Below are 24559 nucleotides of genomic sequence, written 5' to 3'. Positions count from 1 at the left end.
GAGTGAGAGGGAACGAGAGAGAGAGAGAGAGAAAGAGCAAGGGAGGGAGAGAGGGAGAGTGGTATAGAGAGAGTGTAAGTGGAACCCTTTTTTGTATTAAGGATTCACTTCGCCTTAACTTAAAAAATTGATTTTATGCATTTACACGAATACGTTTACATCATGAAAAATCAATTGTTGAGATTTATTATAAGTATGTAAGTAGTTAAAAAATTTTATAAGTTATATGTAAAATGATATTTTGTGCATTTCATAAAACAACCATTATAAAAAATGCGATTTTGTATATTTTATAAAAATATATAATAACCTGTAATTATAAAATATAACGAAAATATCGGTAAACTTTTCGTTTTTGAGCTGCTCGAAATCTCATAATTAATTTATCAACACTATGTCGAAATGACAACGACAAATGAATATTTATGAAAATTATAATTTATTATAGCATTAACTTTTGTTATATCATCATTATATGTAAAAGAATCTAATCAATGCTTTTACAAAAAAATATGATCACAAAAAAGATATTATTTTTTTATCATTGACATTTTTTTTACACAGGAAAAAATGCTTAAAAAGTCATTGCTGTTATTTGAAGATATCGTCTTTCAAAATTTATGTTATAACGAATAATTGATTTTTTATCTCAAAAAATGTTCGTGAAAACATACGCTTGACTTCCAACATTGAATTACGTCTTACAAATATATAAACCGTATATTTCCATTTTTATTATTGCTGTCAAAACGTGGTATAATTTTCAACAGTGGCTAACCACACAATTCGTTTTCCACTGACAATCAGTTATTAGCTAACAAATTACTGATAACCGCGAGAAAGAATTGAAGAAGGACTAACCAATCTATTAAACATTCTTGTAAGACAATTTTGTAAATTGAAGAAACTGCTGGAACATCGCATCGCCAACTTGCTTAACTAATTTGGTAAAGTATCCGTTCTCGTCTTGAAGTAACTTGTATGGATGATCAAACTCCTGTACAAAAGAAAAGTCAACATCGTTATCATAAGATATGGTTAATAATACCTGACGTGCAAACTTACCACAAGATAACCATTATCCATAACAATCACCTTATTGCTGTCTATAATCGTGTTCAGCCGGTGAGCTACTGTCAATACGGTGCACGATTTGAATTTCTCACGTATCGTCTCTTGTATTAGTAAATCTGTATGTGGGTCTACATTTGCCGTCGCTTCGTCAAGTACGAGAATAACATTTTTTCTTAACATTGCTCGTGCCAAACAGATCAATTGCTTCTGACCGATACTATAATTTGCACCTTTGCCCTGAACTTTACAATCTAAGCCGTCGCTTTCTAGAGAAACTCTTTTTTTCAACTCAACCTAAAAATAATTTTGAATGCTAATATCTTGACGTTATCGCATACAGTAGCTAATATGTTTCAATGAATTGGCACTTGTAAGCGAGTCACGCTCATTGAAAAAATGTCATCATTGATAATAATTTAATTTAAATATCCGTGTGTTTTACCTGTTCGAGCACGTTCCATAAATCATCATCGGAATATTCATTAAACGGATCCAAATTCTGTCTGAGAGTGCCGGAAAATAATACAGGATTTTGAGGTATGATTGATATATGACTTCTCAAAGCTGTCAGAGATATTGATCCCGTATCGATCCCATCGATCTTTATAAGCCCATCGATCTCAGATAATCGAAACAAAGCCGATATCAAAGACGATTTACCGGCGCCAGTTCTTCCAACTATTCCTATCTGGATATAAAAGCTCGTGAGATATTTACACAACCAAAATTGTTTCTATAAAAAACTAACCTTCTGATGTGCTTCTATACGGAAATTTAAAAATTTTAGAACAGGATCGTCTTCGAGTGAATATCTCGACGTTACGTTTCTGAATTCAATTTCACCATTTTCAGGCCAATTCTTCGGTGATAATATAGCGGAGTATAATTGTTTTTTATTTTCATCACGTGGTTCATTGTTGCTTTCACGTGGTAACTCCGAGTATTCGACTAGTCTCTCGACTGCTTTTAGAAAATTCGCTACGTCGGTGCTAACTGATGAACTGTAGATCATCAAACTTGTCATGCCGAATACTTGAGTTATTACTAAACCTACATCTCCACTTTGAAAATCTAAGACAAAAATAGTTTCATAGAATTGACGTTTCTAATATATGATAGCAAAGACATTTACCGGTTTTGAAAAATACAAAGACGCATACTATAATGAATATAAATACATCCGTAAGTGTCTTCATTACGATGCCGAAGGCAAATTTACAAGCCGTGAAGTTGTACCAAGATAAGAATTGTAAATCCAACAACTTGTCGAACTCGTTTATCAGCAGATTTTCGGCTTGAAAAGCGCGAATCGTTGTGATACCATTGAGTGTCTCATTGAGTTGTGTGAATGCTGGGGATTTTACTAAAAAGAAAACCATTAATAACAAAATGAACGAGCAATAAAGCATTACACAATTGCTTACACGCTGCTTCCAAGCAACCAATTGACTCTATAGATTTATGAAAAAGATCGTGTAACCAATAACACAATCCAGCGATGACGATAGCCGGCACAACGAAAATCGGAGCAATGGTACACGTAACAAAGAGTGCACCTCCCACCATAGAGAATATCTGAATAACGTCGATCAAAGTCACTGGTAATGCTTCGTCGATGATTGTGATATCTTTGGAAAGACGATTCAAAATTCGACCACTTGGATTCGTATGAAAAAATCGCAGTTTCGTGCTTATTAAAGCGTCTAATGCTGAGTTGTGAAGATTTTTCGAACCTCGTAGACACATAGTGTCGAAGAATATTGTGCGGATAATCCCGACTGTGAAGATAGTCATCGATAGAATTATAGCAACACTGATGTAAATTTCTGTCGGGTAAAGATTCTTTTCTAATTGTGCACGAGAAGTATCGTTCATGTTCGTTGTGTGACTTGCACGATATCGATTTTCTTCTGCTGTAGCACTACGAAATAATAAAGTTATAATCATGCATCATTCTAGATTTTGCAATAGTAAACTTACAATATTAAAATGTAAAAGTCATTAGCACACACGATAGCTTGAGTTAAAAAGAATAATAAAAATGTGACCAATATAAAAAACATGTTTGAGCCAGCTTTGAAGTATTTCATTAGTAAACTTCCTATTTCATTGTTTTTAGGAATTTTCTCTATTATGTCGTTCATTTTTCTCGTTTCGTCGCTTCTTATTGATTGATATGACAACATCTAAAATAAGTAAATGTGTCATTCAAAGAATCATTCAATTTTCTCAATATTAAAACCTACCGAATTTTCTTCATTCATCGTTAACGATCTAATATTAACAGTGTTTGTAGAAATTTTGGTCTCTTCGATGGCAATCAAATTTCGATATTCACTGTGCTCATTAAAAAGTTCATTATAGTTTTCATAAAAGTATGTTGTTCCGTTGTCAACCAATACAATAGCATCAACATCTTTGATGTATTGTAACTGATGGCTTGCCAATATTCGAGTCTTGTTTCGCAAAAAGTTCTGTATACATTCTTCAAACAAACGTTTGCTCACGTGAGCATCAACCTGTAATTATTGTTTATACGTTATTAAAATGACATTTTGAAATTTTAACGATAACCTTTGTTTCTTACAGCACTTAAAGGATCATCCAGCAAATAAACATCAGCTTGTCTGTAAATTGCTCTTGCCAAGTTGATTCTAGCTTTTTGTCCACCCGATAACAAAATACCTTTTTCTCCAACAATACTGCGATCACCCTTAGGAAACTGTTTGAAATCTTCCTTCAAACAACAAGCTTTTATTACATGGTCATAACGAAGATGATCGTAAGGTTCTCCAAATAAAATATTTTGTCGAATAGTATCGCCAAAAATCCAAGTATCTTGTCCTGCGTAACTCAGTCGACCATGCATATGTATACTTCCTCTAGTGATATTTATTTCTTTTAGTATTGAGGATAGTAACGATGACTTTCCAGATCCTACAATCCCAATAACTAAATATAATTTTCCTTTTTCGAATTTTAAGTTGACGTTTGTTAAGACGTTTCTGGGCGGTTCTCGATCCCATGCTATGGAGAGATTATCTATTGTAACGGAAAGTTCATTGCTAGAACATTGCAATACTCTCATTATTAAGTATTAGTATTTATTTTTTATTTCACTTTTATTACTTACTGCGTACTATCTTCAATCGCTTTTTCTTTCATCGCATCGCCTTCAAATGATTTAAATGCTTTGTTTACGTATTCATAAATCATATTCTTATCAAGATTACCATTGCTCGAACGAGAAACCTCTTCAAGCAAAAGATATTCTTCAATTTTATGGGCTGCAACTAAAGAATCTTTGAAATCACCGATACCCTTGTAACTCGCTAATAACTTCTCATTTAGTAGAAACAAAAACTTCAAGATTACGAAAATACTTTGAGTTGTTGGTATTTCACCTAATAATAATATTGCAATCAAAGTACTGTATATTCCAATCCGTGGAACGAACAGATTAAACGTCCAAAAAACGTTACGAAAGTAGGAAGCTTTCTTCGTGAGTAGGAATTCTGCGTGTTTCACTTTCTTCACTTGCGAGGAAAACAATTTTTCCCATGTATACATCTTCATCACTTGTACGCCTGATATTATTTCATCGATTAATCGGATGCGTTCGTTTGCCTTTTCAGTTGCTTTTTGACGATAATTCACCGATATGCTTCCGGTAAATACTGTAACAGAAAAAGTTCTGAATTGATGGTTTTTAAATTATAAAAAAAAATATTTTACCTTGTATAAAAGAAATTTTTATGACTAAAATTAGCCCTACGATACCAGCAAAACCATACATGCTGTACAATATGCTTGCTACGAGTAATATGCACAGTGAAGTACTCACTGCACTCACGTTATTAATTATTAAATAATGAAAACGTTGAACCTCATGAGCTATTAGATTTACTATTTGTCCTGATGACGTTCTATTCAATGATGTCTTGTTCAATCTGGTTGCCTATAAATTCAATTTTTACATGTCCTTTGAAATAGTTGAGAAAAGAAGTATTTTTTAAACATACTTTTCTGTATATTAAAGAACAGATGGTAATATGAATTTGGGCTCCCACCCAAAAACCGGAGAATAACATGTGACATTGAATAAAATATTTTATTAGATCTAAACCAACAAGAGACAAGCCATAAAATAAGGTTTCACCCAATGTAGCTGTCGATTCAGGCGAGAAAGCATGCAAGAATAAGTCGAAAATCAACGGCATCGACACCCTAATGAATTGCAAATTATTAATAATATACAAATAGTGTTAGTTCATACGAAAATTCACGTCAATCCTTACCATATAACTATTTCCAACAAACCTAAAATCAATGCTTTTGAATAACCTTTCCAAAATGTAAAGAAAAGTGCTCTCAACAAACTCGGCTTGGCTTTTAACAATTCTACATTCCAAAACCTACGTAAACACATTGTTGTTATGAAAAGTTGGAATATCACCAAACTAAAATTAAACTGGTAGGTTACTTTTCTAGTCGAGAACCAAGTAAAGAAGTTTCGTCATTTTTTAAAGAATCGCCTAAGTCGTCTACAGTATATGTCTTTTTATAACCTTTCTTTAGGGTGCCCCATGTCCACCTGTAACATATTCATTTCAATTTTGACAATATTATAAAGTATAGTTTCAAAAAATCAAATTATAATGAAAATATTAGTACCAAAAGAATGCTCTTGAGATTATACTTGATGTTTCTACAGGTTGTAATCTACTTTTTCTTTTGATTGAATTCATCTTTTTATTATGTTATGGGAAAAAAAATATAGAAAATAATTAATATTTGTGTAATAATTTTGAATTGTGTAAATTCATCTAGAATGAATTTATAAAACTTGAATTTTCGTTATTTGCAAATTGTACAACTGCATAAGTACAGTGGCAATATGGAAGTGAAATAACGGTTATTAATTTTATCAAAACTGTTTCAATTTAGCCTTAGTTTTATGATAAGTTTCTATCTTATCGTAAACATAATAATATTTCATTTACGCAAAACATATTAAATTATAATAATTATTAGCTTTTTTCTTAATTATCGTCGATTCTTTATGACGCACTTCAATAATCAATTAATATACGCCATGGTAACTTTAATTTTATTATTCGTTAATCAGTAAAGCATGACTTGAAGAAATAGTAAAGGTAATAAAATTATTTTGCAGAAGTATTTCTGTTATACTTATCTTAATTTACAATATAATTGTAACATTTGGTAATATTTCATGACTCCCTATTGATAAAATAAAAATAAGATAAAAATGAACTCAATGTTTGATAGATCTTGGAACCACATTAGAACAAAACTAACTCATGACTTCTAAACATTCGTTCATTTTCCATATTTTACTTGTCTAATTAATACATCATTCAACGCTTTACATTATATAAAATAGTTATTATTTGTTATTCTTTTTAGTTGGGCCCATAAACTCATCACGTAGATTTTTCTTTGGAGGAATTTGCGTGTACTCCAGAATACGTTCTACAGACATATCATCTGGCTTGTTACTTCGGCGCTTTGACGCATACCCCATTGAAAGTATGCGGCTATCAACATCATCTGTGTAATTACTAAGCCTACCAGAGCCCCGTTGAAATCTATTGTTAAAAAGATTAAACATTTTTCATGTCGACATTTGAAATATGTAATAGAAAAATTATCAAAACATACGTACTATCTTTCAGAAATAAAAAGCTAAAAATGATGAAGGTAGCGAAGCCAAACAGGAAGATATCAATGAAAAAGGCGTAAGCCATACTGCTGGCGGTGAACCACGAGGATGTACGAATGTCTTGAAACTTATCGAATTCTTTTTTTAGAATCATTTGTGCTTGATACGCACCTATCGTTACTATGCCGTGCAGCGTGGCATTGATATGAGGGAAAACTGGCGATCGAGCTTGAATTAAAAAGGACTCATATAAACAATATATTTAATTTTGAATGTAAGCTGAATGCTTGAATTTTAGCGGCCTGCTATACATAAAAGTCAAGCTTGAATCATTTTTCGTAAAGTATCGATTGTCACAAGACACGTAAAAGGGGAGAGACAAAAAGGACATTGAGATTCAATACCTTTTACACGCTTATTGACAACTTCAGACTTTTACTCCAATACAGTATGTCGATAAATACTCGCTTATTCCTTCCAATCTTTTAATATTCCTGCTGCTCTTCAAATAAATTTTCCTTAACCAACACAAACAATCGAAATGATGACAGTGGGAATGGTAAACAGTGGATTGATACAACAAGTAATAATCAACGCTCCACCAATCATCACCATTCAGCATCACCTGTCTAGAATCCAATATAGTTTTTGGTAAGGACTCATCAATAGTAGTAATATCCTTCGAAAATCTATTGAGAATCCTCCCGCTAGGATTCATATTAAAGAATCTCATATCCGTTCGTATCAATGCGACAAAAGCTGAATTATGTAAAAGTTCATTGCTTCGTAAACAAAGTATATAGTAAATAAAGGAGCGGATTAAACCAATTACGAGGACTAATAGAACAATGGTTGTGTAAATATAGATATAAATGTTGATTGGTAAAAGGCAATCTTCGGCTACTACTGCTGTTGTGTTCGTAGTACTGCTGTTTTCAGAGAAGCGCAGAATTTGTACGGCTCTTTGGCGTTTACTCTACAATAATTACGTTTTTAATGTTAATTAGATTTTTTTTTAATACTGAGAGATTCGTTGACTAACATCAAATTGACTTCATAATCGTTTAAGCTCATGAGCAGCTGCGTAGCGATGAACAACAAACACATGACATTAACCATATATAAATTTGAGCCATACTGGAAGTATTTGATAAGCATGCTGCCCTTAGTAATTTCTTTGGCTGACGAATCAATAATATCTTTCAAATTTTTCTCATTTTCATTGATATCATTAGCTTCTGGGACCTCATAACTCTCGGATAGAGGAAAAATTTGAAAATTATAAAATAAAAATATCTATTCAATGTCTTGGAATTAGAAGACAACAAAAATGCACTCCGTTATTTTTAGATAAAAATCGATGCCTAAGCATAGTATTCCTGACGTTCGTGGTATCTTCTATACCCTCCTTATCAGCAGCGATCAAGCAATTGTATTCTGGATATTTATCTAAAAGTCTATGCAAGTTATCAAAGAACTGCATGCATCCTTGATCGAGAAGAAGAATACCATCAACATCTTTGACGAACTGCAACTGGTGAGTTGCCAATATACGCGTTTTACCACGTAGATAACGAAGAATACATTTGTACTGTGAGCATATTAATTTTTCTGTGCTTGAAAAAAAATTACAAAAATTTATTTAAACTTTTTCAACAGTATTATAAATCGAAGTGAATCAATGAAGGTGAGTGTAATGCATATTTATTTAGTAGAAATTTATTCCTACTTTGTGATGCAATATCGATTGCAATCAATATGTTGACACCAACAATTTTTTTCAGTACTTCTTAAAATGGCTGGCAAATTCGGTTGTAGGCACCGAAATTAGTTTTATTGTGGTTACTCGTTTTGTTTTTTTGAAAAATGGTAGAATATCGTCGTTGATTGAACCTAACTATTCAGTAAGCAATACCTAATAAAATATACGTATGTTGATAATTTTTATGTTTCCATGTATTTCTTTTACATTAAAATATTAATGGTATTTTCATATATTTTTCGATATTTTTAGCCATGCCGTCCAAACATAAATAGGAAAAATCGTCCGATATAGATTTTAATGTGCTGTTTGATGCCATTAAACGTTGTTCTGTACATAAGCTGTCCACAAATTCCTAAAATGTTATTCTAAAATAGTTGTATTTTTAAATAAATAAACTTTCATTTTTTCTATATTCTTGGTGATTTTTGTTCATATTTTCCTATTTTCAGTAGATTTTGCAAGGGTGTCCACAACCGAACCAAAATAGATTTTGGCTAAAAATTATTCTATTTAATGGAATAGATTTTGTCCCTTCGTTGGTAGTTAGCTAAGATCTCTAACTTTTCACAGACACCTATATGTCCAAAAAATATGTACTTTATGAAAAGTTATGAGCCAAAAGCAAATAGATGTCCACAACCGAACTCTTTCCCCTAATATACTATCTACTATAGATAGACCTAGTAATAATGAATACATTCTATTCCTATCCACAATTAAAGTAAAGTTCTGTGATAATCATTTGGAAAAACTGTTATTAGGATAAACTTTTCTACGTTTCACGTTATCCAAAAAGAAAAATCTAAAAGACTCACCAACAAAACAACACTGATAACGGTTTCGCCTTTTCACGTCGATTCGGTGCACTATGAACTCTACTTGACTCCATCAATCCTATTTTCAGACCGTTCCTTGGTTAAATGGTAACCACTTTGGTGGTGAGTAGTTCATACACTGTTTACATCGAGAAAAATAATTTCTATTTCGAAACGGTAAGTTTTCAAGCTCAAGGAAAATAGGTTTTGTTAGTTTTTCCTTTACTTTGTATAAAATTGTCGTAATTATCAACATTTATCGGTGTTTTCAAATAAAGTTGGCTGTGTAACGCTTGATATACGTACTTCCAATTGAATTTCCATTTATCCGTAAATTATTTTCGAATTATTTTTATTTTATGATTGTTATGTAGGCCAGTACATTACATATAAAAACGGACAATAATTTGAAAAATGTATATGGATTGTTTTAACCAAATAAATATAACTTTGGCATAATGGAGCATGCGATGATCCATGTAATTACTACGATGTCAATATAGCAATTTTTTTAATTATGACATTATATCTTCTACAACACCTTCTATTAAATATATTTTTAGTATATTTTTCTTAAATTGATAGGTGTTGCACATTAAGTTTTATTCTGTTGCACTATAGTATTTCTGCTACAACTTCGACGACATTCCGACTCATAATTTCTCCTTTTTGTCACTATTTATGAAATAAATAGATAGTATTCTTACTTCATACAAATTTGATAGTTTTTATAAGGTAAATTATATCATGACTTTGAAATTTTTATTATTCTAGAAATTGACCGAATACTGTGAAATCACTATTTTTTGGAAAGTTTATTATAATAGTAGAAGAAAAATGAAGATAAATTGAAATATTATTTAATTCCAAACTGTTTAATTATTTTCTAAGAATTTTAACAGCCATTGGCAAGTATAAAATTTAAATAAATAATAAAATAAATAAATTCGATATAAATAAGGCATTACGAACAATTGATGTAAACGTGATCAGTCACATAAAGAAATTGTTTCCTAGAAGGCTGTCTTTAATAGTATTTTAAGTACGAATATGTGTGCATAACCCCATCTTATGTAATTAAATATGTATCAAAATAAATTGTACTAAAAATTCATAAAATCAGAAAACTAACAATTTATACATAACGATTTACGACATTTAACAACTATTTTATCAAGTTTTTCAATAATAGTTAGTAAAATATCTAGAGTAGCAGTTAATTTATTATGTTATTGGAATAAATTAAATTTTTTTGAGAATAGGAAAGCAGAACATTTTTATAACTTGTTGAGGAAAATTAAAAATTATTTCAGTAAGATAATGTATAAGGCAAAAAAATAACACTAATTTGAAAATTTAAACTAAAAAACATCGCTAAATATTGCTTCAAATCTCTTCAATCTCTTATATCTCAATTATAGCTATTCATCTAAAATTCAACTGAACTAGAAAGTAAATTGAATTTTAGTAGCAGATGCAATTTATTTTATATTATTGTAAATATTAAAAGAATTGAAAAACATATAATATTGCGAAAAAATTGCTAACAGGAATTTCATAATTATGGAATAGAATAAATTTTATTGTACAGACTTGGTCACACAAAAATTATACTTTATTAATAAAAGTGGAAAAATGTTCTTAAATAATTATGATTCGAAAGTAAAAATTAGTACATATTTAACAATAAAAGTATCGAGTGACTAAAATTTAAGTTTTCACAGATTTTTTTTTAATTAATTCTAGGACAGAAATTTTGTTTACAAATGAATAATTGCAATAGTTGAGAAAAGAATTTATTACTAACTGATAATTCAGCATTTTACTTAGCAGATGATTGAACCTTAACATTTTTGAGACTGATAAAAATTTAACTTGTACTTAAAAAAAAGTGATATGGCAATGTATGTACAAAATAAAATGATAATCTTTATAAGCATTATTTTCCTAAATAAAACATTATGTATTATCCCTGAAAATTAAAATTTTTTCTTTTTCACTCAAAAAGCTCGCTTCAAGTTGAATCGAGCTAAAATGCAGTCATAAATAATATTTAAAAATCTTACACCTTCATTCAATGTAAATAAGTATTATCACTGATTGTGCTATACTTCAACGATGGCATTGTTTATTACATTTTATTCTTTTCGTCAAGATATCAGTCAATCCACGGAAAATGAAAACTCGTTAATTTGAAACCGAAATTTTGTGGCCAACCCTTTTTTTTGTACAATCGTGACATAGAAATCGAAAGCAATAGTTTTACTAGCTTTCCCTGCTATGGCAGTGTTCAATAGTCATTTACATTTGGCCATTGATTGCACAACTCCAAAATGATCGCACTATCGATTTTTATTTTCTATTAAACTCTTTCAAATACATGAGAATCAATGGTGCAGAAATTAAGACATTTGAAAGGCAGGGTTATGGCGTTATAAAAACAAAATAAGTACAAGTAAAAAAAGCGTTTAAAATTAAAAGTTTGAATCTTGCTTATATTAAAATCTTAAATGAGCATAAAATTCAAGTAAATTATCTCCTTTTCACAATACAGATTAAAATGGCTCGAAACTATAAATAAATAAAATGTAAAGGCTGTATTTTTTGTTTTCACGAAAACTTAACTTGTTGATGCTGTCTCTCAAGTATAAAAATGAAAAAAATAAATTCTTTAGAAAAAGCTATCGATAGACTTATTTAAAGGTCAAATTTGACAGCTCATTAGGTGTCTAACTATGCAGTTAGATATCTTTTTGAAAAAGAGTGTTTACGCTGCGACTTGCAAATGTTCATTGTCGATGTAGAAATTCGCATTTTTTCAGAGATCTAAATGATTTTTACTTTTCTGAAGTGACTGGCATCACACGATTGAACGATTTGGATGTCAATAGGGTAACTTTGTCGTGGGCGTAGCTAAGGTATTTGGCGAGAACAGGCCAACAGCCGTAACTCTCGATCGTTTTGAACCTATATGTCCTAAAGTTCTTTGCTTGATCGATGTAGGTGACGGCAGCCATCAATGGGCATAAAATGATTTTCGTGTGATCTTGAAAATTGATCTAAAAGAAAAAAAAGTACAATTCAAAGATGAGTTTGATATATTATTTCATTAATGTTTATTATCAAAAAAGATTAAATAATGAGGTTTTTACAGAAGTTTATTATCTTAGAGTTAAATTGATTTTATACTTGTTACTAACGATTTATTGACTATAGTAATTGCAAAAGTCATTAGAAATCTACTTCAGAATAGCAGTTTCACAGCATTAATAACAATCAAATTGTTAACCCAACCATGAATCAGTCAAAAAATTATTAAACCCGCCAGTTTGAAAATAGAAACTTGACTCTGTTAATTTATTTTTAAAGTTTGATAAAAATTGTTTAAAAAATTCTAAATATATTTTTGTTACTTGACTGAACCTGAAATCAAATATATTTAAAATATTACAATTATCCCTAACCTGCAGCGATCCATTAGTCAACAACATAACAACAGCAGTTTGCGTCCTGAACCACTGATGCAAATAAGGTGGTCTTGACAGTGAATCGCTCTGCTTGATAGCAACGGATCCGCCAGCTTTCATCAGATGATCGTTCATGTAACGCAAGAAGAAATTAAGTAACTTCATCTTTTTTTCGAGAGGTCGTGGATAATCCTTGGTCGAATAATAAAATTCTTCGCCATTACGGTCGACGTATTGAATATTAAAGGTGTTGGAAAGCATTATAAGACGAGTGCCATCGTTGTACATTACACCAACACCGTCATCCGACAATTGGTAGCCAAAACCATACTTGTCTGAATAGTCCACCCACTTGCTCACCCAGACAAATGGCTGAGCATCTGGATCGGTCATTTCATCTGCGGAAAAATATAAAATTTGTTATTTAATGCAGATTTTAAAACTTTTATACTTAAAGAAAGGGAACAAGTTAGGAGCAAGGAAAAAGGCGTGCCTGAGTTTCGTAGATAAAGCTGGTAGGGTCTCTGAATTACTGGAATACGAATTAGAATGTACACGAAAATAAAATTTTTCAGTAATAGAACGAGTGATTGTCATACCTGAACAAGACATTTCTTTTTCCGGTTTAGACTTGAGTACCGATGCTAATTGCTTCTTAAGAGTTCTAAGACTGTTATCGATATACTGATCAGTCTTATGTATGACATTCTGGTCATTTTGTTTGATTGTCTTTCTTAAACTTAGCTGATTTTTATCAGTAACATCTTCAATTTTCGGACTATTGTTCAGGTCCATCTCTGACAAAGGTTTTCGGTTGTGTGTCTTTAGCATATCAAGACGTGGAGCCATTGTAAGACAAGAAACTGGTAAGCTTGATGGCATAAAACCTAAAAACATAATTGCACATTCAGTAAATTATTAAATTTTATTAAAACAGTGCAAATTACGAAATGACATAATTTACCAGAAGTAAAGAAAGGATCCTTGAGTAATTTCTTAATAGGAGGCCGTTTAGAAGGATTTCCTTGCAACATGTTAGAAATCATGTTCATGGCAGGAGTGTTCACCATGTGTGACGGGACTTCATAATTACATAGCTTTATTCTAGTATAAGTTTCCTTCAAGCTTGATGTTTCAAATGGTGGTTTGCCGACCAGCAGTGTGTACATGATACATCCAATACTCCAAATATCTACCTCATAAGAATGACCAACTTTTGTTAAAATTTCTGGCGCTATATAATTTGGAGTGCCACATAGCGTTCTAAAATTATGAATTAAAATTATTGATATTGTGGAACTATTTGAAAATCATTTTACAACTTACTTTTTTCTTTCTCCTTCATGTTCAAGTTTGGTAGCCAAACCAAAATCTCCAATCTTCACTTGTATATCATCATTGAGAAACAAATTTCCCAGCTTCAAATCTCTATGGATTATCCTATGATCATGCAAGTATTCTACTCCATTTAAGATTTGTTTCATGTAGTACCTAGTCTCATATTGAGTCAAAGCTTTTCTTCTCTTATGTAGCTCCATCATAGACTAAAAACATATTTTTCAATGAGTTATTGATTGTTTGAAAAAGTTATATCACAAAAATTGAAAAACTAAAGACACACCCTTTTCCTACATAATTCAAGGATAATATAAACATTATAATTGTCATCAAAAAATCCATAAAAACCAACAACATTTTTATGATCCAAGCTCCTATGTATTGCAATTTCTTGGGTCATTTTCTCTCTTTGTGTGCTCTTTGTCATCAATGATTTTGGTACAATTTTTCCAGCAAACACATCATGTGTTTGAGAATCTCGAATTTCATAACATTTTGCAAATCCACCCTGAAATAAATTAAATATTGTTTAGTCATAAATTTAAAACAATAAGCTTTTATTATAGATTTAATACAATTTATGTAATTCAGCTTCTGTTAATAATTTATTCAAATTATACGCAAAGCAGATATTCCTATTTTCATGTTGATAGTTAAATAAAATTCCTAGACTTATAGTATAAGAAAATGTATTTTTCTATACTATGAAAAGGTAAAACATTCTCTTTAATTAGAACATCATAATCTAATTAAACAGACACAAGTAATATAATGTGATATTGGGCCTCTTACAAAACTTCTATATTACTTCAAAAAATTAAAAATTCTATAAATACTCAAAAAAATATTAACTAAATTAGTAATTAGTAAACAATCAATCCAGCAGAACATTTTGTTCCAAAAATATCATTTTCAATGGAAGCAACAAGTGCACTTCTCCAAGAAGTTTCCCCTCAAAAGTCCGTTAGTAAACAAACTGTCATACACAGTCGCATCCACAAGTCAAAAGTCTCTTCTATTACACAACCAGAAGGTAAACAAAAGTACTCGCAATAAGTTGAAAAAAAGAGGACACTTAGTCAACTTGAGCCTTACCTTGCCAAAGAAACGGCCTTTGATGTAAGTCTTGCCGGTTTTACTGTCGTAGATGGGATCAGGGATGATTGTTTCCTTCTCCTCCTTCGACATCTTTGTCGTCTTGGCACTACTATTATTACGGCTACTCAACAAACAATAGTTTAATTATTTATTCTTCGCCGTTATTTTAACAAATTCACTCACACTAGGATGTCTCGCGGCGTATACTGGCAACAACGGCAACAGAGGACACCCTAGCTAAAATCGCTGTACACTGGCCTGCTTCTGGCTAAAAACGTTTTAAATTCAAAATCTACACACAACCAATCGTCTATTGGCTACAGATCACGTGGTCCCTTTTCACCAGTTTACGAAACTCGACCACGGAGTTTTATTTGGGCTGTGGATGGATTTATTGGGGTTATCTTGGCGATTATATTTTTTCAAGTTTGACAAGGTTAAAATTGCGACTTTTATCTGTTTTTTCCTCGGGTAATATAGAATAATTTGAATTTAAACTACGTTTGCATTCGTTTTTATATACACACATATATTGCAAACACATATATATTCAAATATATATATACACACATATATTCAAATGCCCACTTATGATTAACGTAGTCAATAAAAAAAAGCACGAGGTGCAAAATAATTAATTTTTTCTCTTCTGAAAACTCTTGTATTTAAGAACCATTTAAAGTTATACTTCAGCGGTAAATTTTGTTAGAAAAATTATTTGAAGCTCTAGAAGTTCATTATTTACCGAATGTAATTCCTGCAACTCGTAATAATAATTTATAAAAACTATATATATGTATTATATCAGACATTTTATACGTTGGCTAAACCGTTGAACGAAACATCCGGTTTATTAGTCGCGGGAATGCGCGCGCACAATAAAAGAAAGAGGAGATAGATAAGTGGGGGAGTTTCTTTAGCGGCGGTGTGGTAGATGGGCTTTCCTTTCCGGGCTGTAGCCGGCGTCCATCTTCTTCTTCTCTCCGTAAAGGTACTGACGCTACTTAGTTTTCATCGACAACGTTGCATATATTCGGTCGTGTAAACACGTGAATTTATTGCATTGTCAACGTTCATTGAGGTTTTATCTCGCATTGACATCGTGTGTGATTAATAAAACTTTTCTTTTTATTTCAAATGTGTTGTAGAAGGATAAGTTGAAAAGGATGGCAGACGCACCGGCACCTGCGGTACGGGGAGGCTTTCGAGGACGCGGAGGTGGACCACCTCGCGGTGGACGCGGTGGCTTTGATCGTGGACGGTATGATTGTTATTCATTGTTAGGTATTTTCCTATTTCTATCAACAATTAAATATGATTGAATGATTATGCATGTTGAGAAGCCTTACAGTTTGTGTGGCGTGGCTCTTTTGCTCCATGTTAATCAATAGTTTTTTCCGAGAAAGATGGAGATAGTCGCCGAGTCAAAGAATGAAATGTCTAGATATAATTACATGATTTAAAGTTGATACTATTTCATATAATTATAAATAAAAGGAATAGTTGTTTTTTTCGGAATAGTTAATTTGCAGTTTTTATTATGAATGCTTCTAGTGGAAAAGACACGTGCTTGCAAAGGAGTCCACTTGGCGTCGCGTAATAAATTTTCTTGATGTGGTAGGAGCTGAAATTAGTTATTACATAATCGCCAATAAACAGATGAGGCAATAAAATGAAAAAGAAATCAACCGATTCAGACTAACATATTGTTTCAATAAATAATAATAATTCAACAATAATTCAATTATATGTCACATAAAACACTTCAATTATATATTTTAGAATAAATACTATTGAAAATGCAAAGACAAAAATATTCATAAACATTTTTACACAGGGGTGGACCACCACGCGGTGGAATGATGCGTGGACGTGGTGGACCAGGTATGAGAGGGGGGCCACCAAGTATGCGAGGCAGAGGAGGTCCACCATCTAGGGGCCGAGGAGGTTTCCCTGGAGCTGGGTAATAAATGTTTATAAGAAAAATAAATGAATTAATTAGAAGTAAATCTCTATTCTAAATAAAATATTTGTAATGCAGAGGACCACCCGACACAGCTGGTATGGGTGCACCAAGAGGTAGGGGAGGAGCTGGAGGAGCAGGAGGAGGAGGAGGAGGTGGTGGAGGCGGCGGTGGTGGTGGCGGCAGCGGCAGCGGCGGTGGTGGTGGTGGTTTCAGAGGTAGAGGTCGTGGTGACTTTGGTCGAGGCGGAGCAAGTAGCTTTAGAGGCAGAGGTGGCCCTAGTGGTGACAGAGGTAGAGGAAGGTAATATTTTTAATAATTCTCATACTTATCATCTAGCAGTGTTTTAAAAAATTATTGATCTGTTCTATTCCTTATAATACATTGAATTATTATCTTGAACTTGCAGAGGTGGACCTCCGCGTCCAGGCGGCGGTCGTGGTGGCTTCGATCGTGGCGGTCGAGGTGCCGGAGTTGGTCGAGGTGGTCCTGGACAGAAACGTGGTGCAGGACCACCTGGTGCTGGTGGACCACCGAAGAGGCCGAGGTTCGACGCACCACCAGCACCGCCATCTAATGGTTACGTCTCCCAACCACCAGCTCCAGGTTATGGTGCAGCAGGCAATGGTTATGCAGCACCAGCACCACCAGCTGGTGGTTATGGTGGTGGTGGTGGGTATGCTCAACAGGGTTACCCCCAAGGATACCAAAGCTATGAAAGTTATCAGCAACCACCCGAATATGCACAGTCAGCGGTGAGCTTGACATTTTTATTAAGATTTAAACATTAGATATAACTATAGTATTTTTAAACATATAAATCTCAGTTTTAATTATTCCTAAATTTTCCTAAAGCAGATAAAGATTTACACATATCTAAGTTGAAACATTCTACTGTACATATTTGTTTTGTTGAAATGGAATTATCAACTGAAGATTTTCTGTATTTCTAACAGTTTTATTGAGTAATGTAAGTTATTTAATATTGTTTCATAATACTCCAGGGCTACGCAACAGCAGCACCACCAGACAATCGATATGGTGCCCCACCAGTGGCTAATTCTGGCTATGCAGATCCTTATGGATACAAAGCCCCAGCTGCAGGTAATATTTTTTAACAAATTTATTTTGATTTTATTTAAAACTGCGAGTGTTGAGTTATTCATTTGGTCTAATTAATTATATACATATTTTTTAATAAAATGTGTTTTTATTTTGTTTTATGAGTCTGTAAAATTACAATGTTATGCTATAATTTAATATAACATAGTTTGGTATAAAATGATCTCTCTGAAATTGAAGGTTATTTAAAAATGAAACGTTTTATAGTTAATTTTTTAAATTTTATATGATGAGTATGCCATGTTGATTAGTTTATTAAACATTTTTTCTTTCTATGCACATTTATATTTACAAAAAAATGTTCATGCAGCACCTTATCAACAAGAGGCAGTGGACAGCGGTTACTATAATTATTCTTCAGGTTATGACTATCAAGGCCAATCTGCTAACTACACTCCTATGAACTATGGAAGCAATTAATAGCAAACCGCAATTACATGGTTAGTTGATTTATTGATTCCCTTTTTGGTATTTGTTTTTGCCGCTTTTGCATTGTTCAAAACAATGAGAATAAATGTAAATTTATCAAATAATCACTTGTGTATTGTACTTTAAAAACTAATGCAACACTGGTTTGTCTTTTGTTTAATTTTTAACTTTATTTATATTTATTTTTGTGCGAAATATCATGTTTCGATTTCATGAATTTCACATTGAATAATGCTACACTACATCTTGTTGATTTTTTTTCACTTTAATATTCTTTTTTAACATTTCCAATAATTTTTATTATACACAGGACAGAATTTTATACTTTTCTAATTTTTTAATTTTATTTCTTTTATCTTCTTTTTCATTGGATTATTGATAGCGTTATAGATTTTTAACTGGTCTCATTAATTAGTTTATTACCTTTACAATAAACTGAATTAAAAATATTTACATATCGTATCTAACATTTGTTTTTTATTCTAGATTATGCGGGCCAAGAAGATGTTTACGGAAGCCAAGACTATGGTAAGTACCGATATTGAAATGAAGAAAACGCATAACTTCGCTCCAACCCTTCTCTTTACACTGTAGTGTGTAATTCTGCCCCGGAACTGTTGCACTCAGTTGTGCTCTTAAAAAAAAAACAGTAATGAAGTTCAATAGAAATGACGCGGAATTGCTTGCCACAGTGTTAATTCTTTGAAGAGTTTTTAATTAAGTTCTTGTTAGGCACATTTGTGTGAAATAGATCTCCTAAATAATTATTGACTCAAAAAAGAAGTAGAAGATAATATTGGGTTCATTTCTGAGAATTAGTTTTATTAGTGTTTTATATGAAGTCTTGAGTCTAAAAGAAAGTATAAACTGGCACGATGTAAAATAATAATTTTTATGAAATAGTATTATAACAAAACAAATGCTATGTGAAAAATAGATGTAGTGAAACTTTGATTGTTTACTTTCAGTAAATTTTTATAACCAACATGACTTATTACTATAATAAAATAATAAAAAGCTGAGTATGTAAAATTTACGTACAAGATAACTAAAAATCAAGCGTGCGTGCGAAAATTGACGAAAAATTACTAACCATCCATTTATTTCACGAAGAAAAATCTTTTAAAAATTTTTAATATTACGTCTGCTTTATCAAAGATATTTTTATGACTACAAATCACAAGATTACAAATTATTTATATTTGGTTTAGGATGAAAATAGAAAGAAACCAAATATGAGACAATGTCATAAATATAAATTATTGAGATGCTGTGAGGCATGAATTGGCATATCTACAAAATAATTATTTTAAAGCACTTAATAATTTATTAATATCTTTTAATAAATATTAATTATTACTAATAAATATTATTAATAAAGAAAATACGATCTACGATTACATATACATATTTTCTATCACGTGAAAAAATTTTTTTATTTCAAACTTTTTTAGACTTCCAATACAAATAATCTTTTATTTTTTATTCGCCTTAGTTGATTATTTATAATTTCAAACTTTTTCATGTGTAAATACATATTAGGAGAAAATAATGTTTCAGAAACATAAAAAAACTTCTTTCTTAATATTTTGTCTTGCAAATAGGTTTGATTTAGCTGTAACTCACGTCAATGTGCACTTGCTTACATTTAAAATGCTATAGATTACATGAGTGGCTAATAAAAATTTATAATGATCAAGCAAACATATGGATATGACAGAAAAGAATTTGTGATTCACGACATTTTTATCTTTTACTTAATAGATTTTTATGGCTAAAAGGTAGAGGAAATTGTATAGTTACAATTGTTATAAAGGAGTAGAAACCAAAAAAAAACATGTATGATTAGAGATTTGTGATCATGAGTATTTAGAAACAGAAAATAAAATGACTGTAATCGTAAAACAGTTTTTTAAGTAGTAAATGGAAATTGCAAAGAAATTTTGCGTTATTATCACTAAATTTTATATTCTCAAAAAGATTTATAGAAACATTAGATTAAAACTCGTATACAATTAGTGAGTCGAAATATAAAAAAAACCTGCAACCTGATCGACTTTTTATCCGAATAAATAGTGCTTAATCAATTGACATTATCGTATGACAAAAAGAACAAAGTTCTTGTGTGAATAAGAAAGGACGAATGCGTGATTGTTTTTTTTTTGTTTTTTATTATTTCTTTTTACATTGGTGATCCTTTGAAAATACCTCAGACGCATCAATAAATGTGTTATCAGATACCATAGCGTAATTATTGATAATACTAAATAATGTATGCAAATTAATATTTAATCATAACGCTCCTAGAAGAAAAAAAATTAAAAATTCATAATAAGACTAGTTGCGATTTATTACCTTCCTTGACTTATGATTGATCTTCATACAAAAAATGTACAACTTATGATATGACAATCATTTTTCTATGACTTTTTAAATTCTAAGCAAACTATAACAAAGGCACAGGTAAATAATAAAATTCTTTATGGTAGTTGATTGATACATTCATGGTGGCCACTTCACTTGGAAACAAAAATACAATTTCTATAATTTTCTATTTTGTCAAACGTTTTATTAAAATAGGTAGGCTAACATTACGATATTTATATAAAAACATAGATTGCAATATATTAGATTAAAATTTCATTGCAAAAAATTAAATTAACAAAACAATTATTATAAAAATATCGAAATAAAAAATATGATGAACAACATAATAAAGAAAATAACTCTGAAGGATGGTAAATAAAATGTTGATCCAAAATTGAGTGGTCACCATAAAGATATAGTTATATTTTATTACTAAAGATTTCTACCTTGACAATTATTTGTAAGTATTGAAAGGTATCTCGTATGTTATACTTTGGTATGAAAAGCACATTTTATTTCTGGATTCATTACCTACATCATTTGCTATATTTTCTAAAGTTCATTCTATTTTTGTTTGTTCATTCACATATAAACACAAAACACTGAAATATTTGTTCAATGCAACTATTTAAAAAAGAGCGTACACAATTTTAAGTAAATTAGTTAAAATAAAAACATCTCAGATGCCTTCAAGTGAATGGTGTGGATGGAGGTATGAACACTTCTTAATTCAGACTTTCTCAAAAACTGTCTTGTATATTGTGATTTATTTCTACTCTCATTCTTTAAAGTTTCAGTTGCAAAGTTTTACTTATTTTTGAAATTTAATAATTGTTATATGTAAAAGTAAATCAGAAATTATTTACAGAAAATTTTGACTACATCAATTTCAAATGAATTCAGTTTATTTCACAGGCATCAAGCAAAAATATGTACAGGAATGAAATACAATGAAATTTACCAGCAAGCAGATCACATTACATTATAATGTAAAGTACACAAATAAGTGGCACATCTAAAGAATAGAACAGCTGAAAATAAGCTTAGCAGATACAAAAAAATATACGAAATATTCAAGTGTTATGGATTATAGGCATCCTTAAAAAAATTTGCTATGAAATGATGGGGATGAAAAAAAAAATTTCTTAAAATGTTACAAAAGATGCATTTATCATTGATTGGCAAACATACATTATCATATAATGAAACAGTTGCAATCAATTATTTTAAAACATATTGAGAAAAAAATCCATTTAATAGAACGTTCAATGTATAATATAAAGTAATAAGTCAAGGAATACAGAATATTTCAAAAAATGAAACGGAATGTTTTGATAAAGCACAAAATCAAAACTATCAGGCATTCATTGAAAAATCATGTTGAGAATTTCTATTTCAATGCCCGATGTATAAATTCATCTCAAGCGCTAAGTCAGTTGCAGGTGAGTAAAATGAAAAAATTCAGTACCTTCTATATGAAAATAAACAACAAAAAGAGTTGCTTTGTAAAATAAGGATGAAGTAATCACAAAACACTTTGTTACTTTACAAAGCAGAAATGAAAAAATAAAAATATATGCATCACATGATTTTGTAGAAGTAAAGTTGGAAAACGTCAATCATCCATTAGCGTGCGTTACTAAGTGAAATAGGTCAAATTTTAAAACAATAGGCTTGCTAAAAAATGACTTTACATGTTTTTACAAAATTTGAAAAAGAAAAACTGATAAAGCGTAGGAGTGGTTTGAAATGTAATTGAATTTTCTAGTACTATAATTCCAGAAACAAAGCTAATCAGACTATTGAATATTAAAAAATTAATAAAAATAAGAAATATTTGGAAAAAATAATGAAAAATTTACGTAATTATATTCGTAGTCTGAGCTTGAAGTTTTTATTTTTGTAAATCCCTATATAATGGATACATTCATTTTTATATGTAACATAGAGAATCTTTAACTCATTTTATTATTAAATTTTATTCGAATATTAATGTAGATTTTGCTTTTCTTTCCTAGGTTACCATTAACAACCCAACAACTGGCTGCTGGGTAAACTAATCAAATGGTCTGGCCCAATCAAACCTTCACTCAACAGCCTTGTGAGTGAATTTAATTGACTGTGAAGACTGATCTCTCGTGTATTTATAAGACTGATGTTATCTGTGATAAAAAGTATCGTTTTTGTATAATTCTTTTGTTTTTTAAATGTTTATTTTTGTTACAAAATAAAACGATTTTTTCTAACAATTTGATAATTTATTAATAACCACCGCAAAATTGTTGCAATATATAAAGAAATGGTTGTAAGAAAATATCACATATTACGATTACGTGTTTGATTAGAATTTTTTTATGATATTTATAAAAGTCTTAATCTTGTTTTATCTCTTTTTCAGTAGTTGTAAGTCTTTTATTGCTTTACTTTAGACACATATAGTAAAATAGTATGATAATCTTGATTTTCAAAGAAATTATTAATGGATCAAAGGAGAAAAGTAATTTTTATTTGCATGTTGAACAAAATGAACATTTTCTATTTATTTCATTTAGAAAAGAAATTTTTAAAAAGAGTCATTGCCATGTTAAATTGTTTTAATCTTACAAATACTCATATACTTTATATAAAAATGTATACCTTCTAATCAAAGTATTCACTGCATGATAAACGAATTGAATTGAGTCGTGTGGTGAGAAGACTAAAAGGTGTGTGTATTTTCATTCTCTTTTTTTAAAGAAACGTAGTTACGCTCACCGAACACGAATATTTCCCTCGAGATAAGATAGAGGGAAAAAGCTCGCGTTTCGCGATAAATATTAATAAGTTCTTGTTATACACTGTTTGAAACTTTAATTCCGTGCGTCGTTCTGCATTTTCTTATTTATTTAGACGCCGAAAAAACTAATATCGCTAAGTTATAACAAGAAGTTGATTGCTCGTAAGATTCTTCATTTCTCTTATTATAATGTAGTATTGTATCTTCATTACAAGAGACGCGAAGTCATTATTTTTGATGCTGCAGATTCAGATATTAAAGAATAATGTAAAAATCTAATTATTCGTTCGAATTTTTTTATCGTTCAATAAACAATCTAACAAGAAAAATCTACCATATAAGGATTCATTTCACGCCATTATTGCGAGCAGATTAACTTTTAAGCTTCTTTGCGTTCTTTCATCAAAAAGGAAAGCTTCGTAATTTCTGCTCGAGTAAAATGCAATATACTCTGTTATATCACGTGCGAGAGTGCATACTCAACTAGTATCTCGTTGAAGAATAGAAATTCTTCAGGGATTTTAGAGATGCGGATTTAGAACTGCAGACTTGCTGATTGACGAGCAATTTTTCAAGCTAATTTAGCGCTGTTCGTCTCTCGGTTGTTTTGTACTTTTTCGCAATTTACGTTCAATCAGACTCCCACTGTGGCTAGATTA

At 30.9% G+C, this 24559-nt stretch overlaps 3 protein-coding genes across 8 annotated transcripts; 1 reads left to right on the top strand and 2 right to left on the bottom strand.

Moving 5' to 3' along the window:
- Positions 1 to 443: 443 nt before the first annotated feature.
- Positions 444 to 9434, bottom strand: LOC131669348 (probable multidrug resistance-associated protein lethal(2)03659). Of its 3 annotated transcripts, XM_058944165.1 has the most exons (16): positions 5749 to 6057; positions 5558 to 5668; positions 5373 to 5489; positions 5097 to 5301; positions 4810 to 5032; positions 4557 to 4751; positions 4208 to 4478; positions 3662 to 4139; positions 3321 to 3593; positions 3055 to 3260; positions 2499 to 2995; positions 2207 to 2437; positions 1823 to 2145; positions 1517 to 1762; positions 1066 to 1368; positions 444 to 997 (listed from the first exon to the last, which is right to left on the bottom strand). In XM_058944165.1, exons 1-16 carry the CDS (start codon positions 5820 to 5822, stop codon positions 869 to 871), a joined length of 3882 nt encoding a protein of 1293 aa, XP_058800148.1. In that variant the 5' UTR covers positions 5823 to 6057; the 3' UTR covers positions 444 to 868. The 3 variants fall into 3 exon arrangements, with proteins under 3 accessions (XP_058800148.1, XP_058800147.1, XP_058800146.1); XM_058944164.1 differs by lacking the exon at positions 5749 to 6057 and adding an exon at positions 9341 to 9434 and having other exon boundaries at positions 4208 to 4751; XM_058944163.1 differs by having other exon boundaries at positions 4208 to 4751; positions 5749 to 6058.
- Positions 9435 to 10987: 1553 nt separating this feature from the next.
- Positions 10988 to 15488, bottom strand: LOC131669352 (serine/threonine-protein kinase polo). The gene is made up of 7 exons (XM_058944176.1): positions 15241 to 15488; positions 14429 to 14653; positions 14134 to 14351; positions 13772 to 14070; positions 13407 to 13694; positions 12805 to 13205; positions 10988 to 12399 (listed from the first exon to the last, which is right to left on the bottom strand). Exons 1-7 carry the CDS (start codon positions 15331 to 15333, stop codon positions 12178 to 12180), a joined length of 1746 nt encoding a protein of 581 aa, XP_058800159.1. The 5' UTR covers positions 15334 to 15488; the 3' UTR covers positions 10988 to 12177.
- Positions 15489 to 16114: 626 nt separating this feature from the next.
- On the top strand, positions 16115 to 23282 carry LOC131669351 (uncharacterized). Of its 4 annotated transcripts, none has more exons than XR_009302362.1 (9): positions 16115 to 16234; positions 16392 to 16504; positions 17081 to 17206; positions 17285 to 17509; positions 17616 to 17961; positions 18211 to 18310; positions 18639 to 18768; positions 19244 to 19285; positions 23143 to 23282. XR_009302362.1 is itself a non-coding variant. In XM_058944174.1 (8 exons), exons 1-7 carry the CDS (start codon positions 16178 to 16180, stop codon positions 18746 to 18748), a joined length of 1077 nt encoding a protein of 358 aa, XP_058800157.1. In that variant the 5' UTR covers positions 16115 to 16177; the 3' UTR covers positions 18749 to 18768; positions 19244 to 23068. The 4 variants fall into 4 exon arrangements, 2 of the variants coding, with proteins under 2 accessions (XP_058800157.1, XP_058800158.1); XR_009302363.1 differs by lacking the exon at positions 23143 to 23282 and adding an exon at positions 19352 to 23069; XM_058944174.1 differs by lacking the exon at positions 23143 to 23282 and having other exon boundaries at positions 19244 to 23068.
- Positions 23283 to 24559: the final 1277 nt, after the last annotated feature.

Source organism: Phymastichus coffea, unplaced genomic scaffold (assembly GCF_024137745.1).
Source record: "Phymastichus coffea isolate CEN01 unplaced genomic scaffold, Cenicafe_Pcof_1.1 PCOF00092, whole genome shotgun sequence".
Classification (NCBI taxonomy): domain Eukaryota; kingdom Metazoa; phylum Arthropoda; class Insecta; order Hymenoptera; family Eulophidae; genus Phymastichus; species Phymastichus coffea.
The sequence above is the reverse complement of the archived record's forward strand: the minus strand, read 5'-3'. Positions and strand labels throughout refer to the sequence as shown.

Excerpts from the sequence above, each read along its gene's own strand:
- LOC131669348 (XM_058944164.1), bottom strand. The coding sequence starts at position 9,414 with ATGGAGTCAAGTAGAGTTCATAGTGCACCGAATCGACGTGAAAAGGCG. Across the intron at positions 5,302-5,372 it reads TTGTTGGAAATAGTTATATG|GGTGTCGATGCCGTTGATTT; the intron begins GTAAGGATTGAC and ends GCAATTCATTAG. Across the intron at positions 4,140-4,207 it reads GCGATTGAAGATAGTACGCA|CAATGAACTTTCCGTTACAA; the intron begins GTAAGTAATAAA and ends GCAATGTTCTAG.
- LOC131669351 (XM_058944174.1), top strand. The coding sequence starts at position 16,178 with ATGGGCTTTCCTTTCCGGGCTGTAGCCGGCGTCCATCTTCTTCTTCTC. Across the intron at positions 16,235-16,391 it reads TTCTTCTTCTCTCCGTAAAG|AAGGATAAGTTGAAAAGGAT; the intron begins GTACTGACGCTA and ends AATGTGTTGTAG. Across the intron at positions 16,505-17,080 it reads GGTGGCTTTGATCGTGGACG|GGGTGGACCACCACGCGGTG; the intron begins GTATGATTGTTA and ends ATTTTTACACAG.
- LOC131669352 (XM_058944176.1), bottom strand. The coding sequence starts at position 15,333 with ATGTCGAAGGAGGAGAAGGAAACAATCATCCCTGATCCCATCTACGAC. Across the intron at positions 14,071-14,133 it reads CATGAAGGAGAAAGAAAAAA|AACGCTATGTGGCACTCCAA; the intron begins GTAAGTTGTAAA and ends TCATAATTTTAG. Across the intron at positions 13,206-13,406 it reads AAAAGAAATGTCTTGTTCAG|ATGAAATGACCGATCCAGAT; the intron begins GTATGACAATCA and ends ATTTTTCCGCAG.